This window comes from Echinops telfairi, unplaced genomic scaffold, assembly GCF_000313985.2.
Source record: "Echinops telfairi isolate 266 unplaced genomic scaffold, ASM31398v2 ScPeMD7_655;HRSCAF=1070, whole genome shotgun sequence".
Taxonomy (NCBI): domain Eukaryota; kingdom Metazoa; phylum Chordata; class Mammalia; order Afrosoricida; family Tenrecidae; genus Echinops; species Echinops telfairi.
The window spans coordinates 21026063-21031086 of NW_022104553.1; the positions used below are offsets into that span (position 1 = coordinate 21026063).

The 5024-nt window shown below is 56.7% G+C and overlaps 1 protein-coding gene across 3 annotated transcripts in view; it reads left to right on the forward strand.

Moving 5' to 3' along the window:
* Positions 1 to 4451, forward strand: part of JOSD2 (Josephin domain containing 2) — an 8019-nt gene extending 3568 nt beyond the window's left edge. For 2 of the 3 annotated variants that reach the window (XM_030886243.2, XM_004710688.3), the window contains exons 3-5: positions 565 to 690; positions 3912 to 4106; positions 4199 to 4451. In XM_030886243.2, coding sequence (XP_030742103.1) covers positions 565 to 690; positions 3912 to 4106; positions 4199 to 4298 — 421 coding nt within the window. In that variant the 3' untranslated portion in view covers positions 4299 to 4451. The remainder of the gene's footprint in view (positions 1 to 564; positions 691 to 3911; positions 4107 to 4198) is intronic. The other variant, XM_045293003.1, reaches the window with a different exon arrangement.
* Positions 4452 to 5024: the final 573 nt, after the last annotated feature.

A 5024-nucleotide genomic window follows, 5' to 3' on the forward strand; every position in this document is an offset into this window, starting at 1 on the left:
GGGGGGGCCAGTCATGCAGAAATGTACGGGAGGGAGGAGGCTGGGGGCAGCGTTCCAATTTAAATACAAAAAACAACCCACAAACCAAACAGAGGGCCCATCTAGTCCATTCTGACCCCGTGGACAGAGGTGAGCCCCTCACGGGCTTCCTCAGCTCCAAGGCTTTCAAACCATACCAGACTTGCTGCCTTCAATGGGGACTCCCACTCACGGCGGGGACCGCACAGGCCAGAGCAGAAAGCCTCATCCTCTGAGGAGCAGCTGGTGGTGTCGAACTGCTGACTCTGTGGTTAGCAGCCTCCCCTGACACCCACACCCCCAACTCATAACCCACTCCGCCACCAGGCCTCCTGAGGTGCAGATGGGGCCTGAGCTTTGGGGACATGGCCCAGAAAGCCACCCAGCAAGAGGGACAGGCAGGGCTGGCGGGTGGTGGGAACTGAAAAGAGGAAACAGTCAGAGGTTTGGGGTGGCGCCCCTGCTTTGCAGGGAGGGTGAGCTGTTTCTGGGCAAGCCCACCCACTCCAGCTCTGACCGCTGCCCTACCCACCCACCCCCAACCAGGTTGGCACCAGACTCCCGGCTGAACCCCCACCGCAGCCTGCTGGGCACCGGCAACTATGACGTCAATGTGATCATGGCTGCCCTGCAGGGGCTGGGCCTGGCCGCAGTGTGGTGGGACCGCAGGAGGTAGGAGGCCAGGCGTTGTGGGACTGGGCACAGAGGGGCCCCCTGGTAAACACAGGGGAAGGCGGGGAAAGGGGGTTCTGGGGGGCCCTGGGTGCCAGAGACAGACTCCAAGAGAGGGTGACTTTCACAGACAGAAATTTTATTTTCTCCCAGTTTGGGAGACTGGGAGATGGAATTCAGGGCAAGGGCTCTAGGGGAAAGCTTTCCCTCTCTGGCTCTGAGGGAAGGTCCTTGCCTCTTTGAGCTCCTTCCGCGCCTTGTGCTTCTGTCAGAGATCAACCGGACACGCCCCACGTGACTCCTGTCTCGTCCACATAACGGCAAGCCCGCTCCCAAGCGGGATTAGAACCACAGGCAGAGCTGACCCTGTAGCCAGAGAACAGCTGCTGGGGGGGGGCGGTGCAGACCGCCACCTTCTGCACCCTTGGTGCAAGCACCTGGTCGTCTTGAACCCCCTGTCTGTGGTTCGCAGCCCAGCACATAACCCACTGTGCCACCCAGGCTGGGCTCCACAGGCTGAGAAAGTCACACGCAGGCTCACTGCCACCGAGTCCCCTCCAACTTGGGACAGAGATGCCCCCATGGCTTCCGAGACCACCCACCCTCATGGCACCAGAGAGCAGCGTGTCTCCCTTCCCACAGGCAGGCAGGTTAGGATTTCAGTTTGGATTTGGGGGAAACTGAAAAATGGCGTGGTGGAGGCACCTGACCTCCCCTAACCCCTGCAAGGGACTCGCCACCCACCCGAGTCTGTTCCTCACAGCCGGAGGTCAGATAGGTCTCCCTCTCCCCAAACTGTTAACCAGTTCCTAGGACACCGTAAGCCTTCCCCACAACACTCTCTACTGCTCTGCTGGGCTGAAGAATGCCGTGTCAGTCCAGGTAGACCATAGGAATAAATCCATAAACACGCATATGTGCATAAGAAAGAGCTTCATATACAAGAGCAGCTGAATATGGAGAGAACAGCCCAGTCCAGATCAAGTCCAGAAGTCCGATATTAGCCCACATATCCAATACCAGTCTATAAAGCCCTCTTCAGTCTCACAAATGCAATGATGCCGAGTGCAGGAAGATCACAGGCCAGTGGGTGGTAAGTCTTGTGGATCCAGTGGCATTATAAGCATCTCAGCGCTGGTGTGGGTCCACGTGGCTCTTCCAGCTCAGGGCACTAGCGTAGTTCCATGTGTCTTGTCAGCTGCAATGTTTCCCAGGGAGTGAGCAGAGAGAACAAGAGTCTCCCACCTCCAGGGGAGGAAGACAGGAGTTCCCAGAATCCTCAGGAGAAGGCCACACCCACACAGAGGCCTCATTGGCTATGACCTGATTGGCAGGCTAGACTCCACCCCTTCACTCTTAATCCTCTCAAATTGACAGCGGATTACATAATGACCACGAGTACATTGACATAGCTCCACAGAACTTATCTACAGCCTATGCTCACTGTCGGGGGATTTATTTAGGGAACTAACAGGTTACAATTCAGGGTCAGAAGCGATGCAGGATGCAGTTCTATCAGGGCAGTCTCTTCTCGGCCATACCTCGAGAGGCATCCCACTCCTCCACCTGCTGGAACACACTCAGCTTTCTTGCTCTATGGCCCATCTCGCGCCGGTCTCCTGGTTTGCTGCCCTGCTGCTCCCTGTCTCTCTCTGACTCCATGTTCCACCTCCACCCCCACCCCCCTGCCTCCTGGGTCCGTGAGGTTCTCATCACAGAGACCCCAGGCCCATAGAACACGCTGGTGGTGGTCCGGTCCTCCTTTTCCACCACGGGGACGATGCCTTTGAAGCCTAGCTTTGCCGTCCGCAAAACCGACCATCTCCCTCATGAAGTTCCCCTCCCCCTTATCTGCATCATTCGAAAGCTGTCCAATCCGTCCATCCCCTCGGTGGGCCACAGATACCTTGTTTTGCATAGCCCCACCTGCTCTGGTGGTAGGAATTGTGAGACCGTGTCTAGCAGGGCCGTGGTGAATGCCCGCTATCAGAATGCAATCTGTAACGGAAGCCCAGGCGGCTGGTAGAGGGTGAGGAGCCAGTTAGACGGGCAGCAGGCAGAGGAAGGGAGGAGGAGTGGCTAGACAGTGAACCGGGTGAGTTCATGAGTAATGGACAGACAGATGAATCGGTTGGCGGCATAAAGTGAATGGGTGACTGCACTGATGGAAGATGGGTGGTTGCGTGACAGGTGGTGGGTGTGGAAAGGTAACAGGTGCTCGAACCGTGGGACGAGAGGAGGCATGAGTGTGAATGGGCAGTTGAGTGACTTCAGGGACAAACGGTTGGTAGGTAAGCCCACTGCCATTGGAGTCTATCTGGACTCGCGGTGACCATACAGAACAGGGGAGAACTGCGCTGAAGGGTCCCCACGTCAGTACATCTTCCCCGGAAGCAGCCCGGCGCATCTTTCTCCAAGCGTCTGGGCAGGTTCGAGCCACCCATCTCCTGAATCGCCACTGTGCTGGCTAATCATTCTGCCATCAGGGCTCGTTGGTTGGTAGGTAGTCGGTAACAAACTGGAGACAGGAGTTAGATGTGTGGGTGGTGGGTCATGCATAGATTAATGGCGGGTGGGTACAGAGCGGGTGAAGGATTGATGGACATGCTGGGGCGTAGGTGACTTCATGGGTGAGTGTTTGGATGGGTAGAGGGGTGCGTGTGGGGGTGAGTGCATGAACAGCTAGAGAAGTATGGATGATCCATGGGTCGTTGGAAAGTGGATGGTTGCTAGGTGATTGATGGGAAGTTTAAATGGGTGGGTGGGTGAGTGTGGGCGAATGGATGGATGGTGGACAGCTAATGTGGTTGGTTGAGGACTTAGGTGGTAAGTTGTTGAGTAGACAGTTGGCTGGATGGGTGGAAGGTTTGACTGGGTAGATGGTGGATGGGTGGAAGATTAGTTGGGTGGTTGGAAAGTTTGGGTTGCGTGGATGGTGGTTGGGTGAAAGGTTTGGCTGGGTGGATGGTGGAAGGTTGGTTGGGTGGATGACAGTTGACCGGCTGGATGGGTGGAAGGTTTGGGGCTGGGTGGATGGTGGGTGTGTGGAAGATTGGTTGGATGGATAAATGAGAAAATGTCAGAAACAGTGGTTTCGTTAAAGAAAGACCTTGGTGGGCGAAGGAGGCCACCCCTCCCGCTTCCACCTGGGCCCCACACCCACAGTCACGTTCGGCCAGTGGGTACATGTGGGGGACTCCTGTGTCCTCCCCTCCCCGCAGGCCCCTGGCCCAGCTGGCCCTGCCCCAGGTGCTGGGGCTGATCCTGAATCTGCCCTCGCCCGTGTCGCTGGGGCTGCTGTCCCTGCCACTGCGCCGCCGGCACTGGGTGGCCCTGCGCCAGGTGGGTGGCATCTACTACAACCTGGACTCCAAGCTGCGGGTGCCCGAGGCCCTGGGGGACGAGGACGGTGTCAGGTAAGCCAGGGCATGGTGAGGCCAAGGGCGGGTCTCAGCGCCCCCGCCCCACCCTGTGTGCCTCAGTCTCCCCCTCCCTCCCTCCCACACAGGGCTTTCCTGGCAGCTGCTCTGGCTCAGGGCCTGTGTGAGGTGCTGCTGGTGGTGACCACGGAGGTGGAAGAGAAGGGCTGCTGGCTGCGGATGGACTGACGCCCTGGAGGTGCCTGGCCCCGGAGTCCGCCACAGCCCGCCTGTCCTGTGCCGGGAAGGGCCAGAGGCCCACAGAGGCCAGCCCCACCTTCCCCGTGTCATCCCCTCCCCCCATGCCGCTGCTGCCTCCATAAACCTGCTACTTTGCTCCTGGCCTGCCTGTGTCTTAACTCCCGGTTAGCTACCAGCCAGCACTCCTCCTGAAATGCCTGGGAAACCCCGCGTGGCAGCGCTGTCCCTCACAGGGGTCCCTGTGAATGGAGTCACCGGAGGATGGAAGCTGGCGAGTGAAGGGGGCCCTGTGCTGTCTGGGGCATTTGTCACCCCCACATGCACACACATACACACTCACACATACCATGCGTATACATACACATACACATATCATACATATACACATGTACGTACACATGCACTCACACACACAGACACCATACACACATACACACACTCGTACATACACATACCACATACACACTCATACATACCGTATACACTTGTACATACACTCTTATGCACACATATATACTCATACAATACACATACATACCATATACACTCGTATATACACATTCATACGCACACATACACACTCATACAATACACACATACATACATACCATACATATATCCACACATACATATACACTCGTACTCACGCACCATACATATTTGCACACCCATACATGCATACACACACTCATACCATACATGCATCTACACACT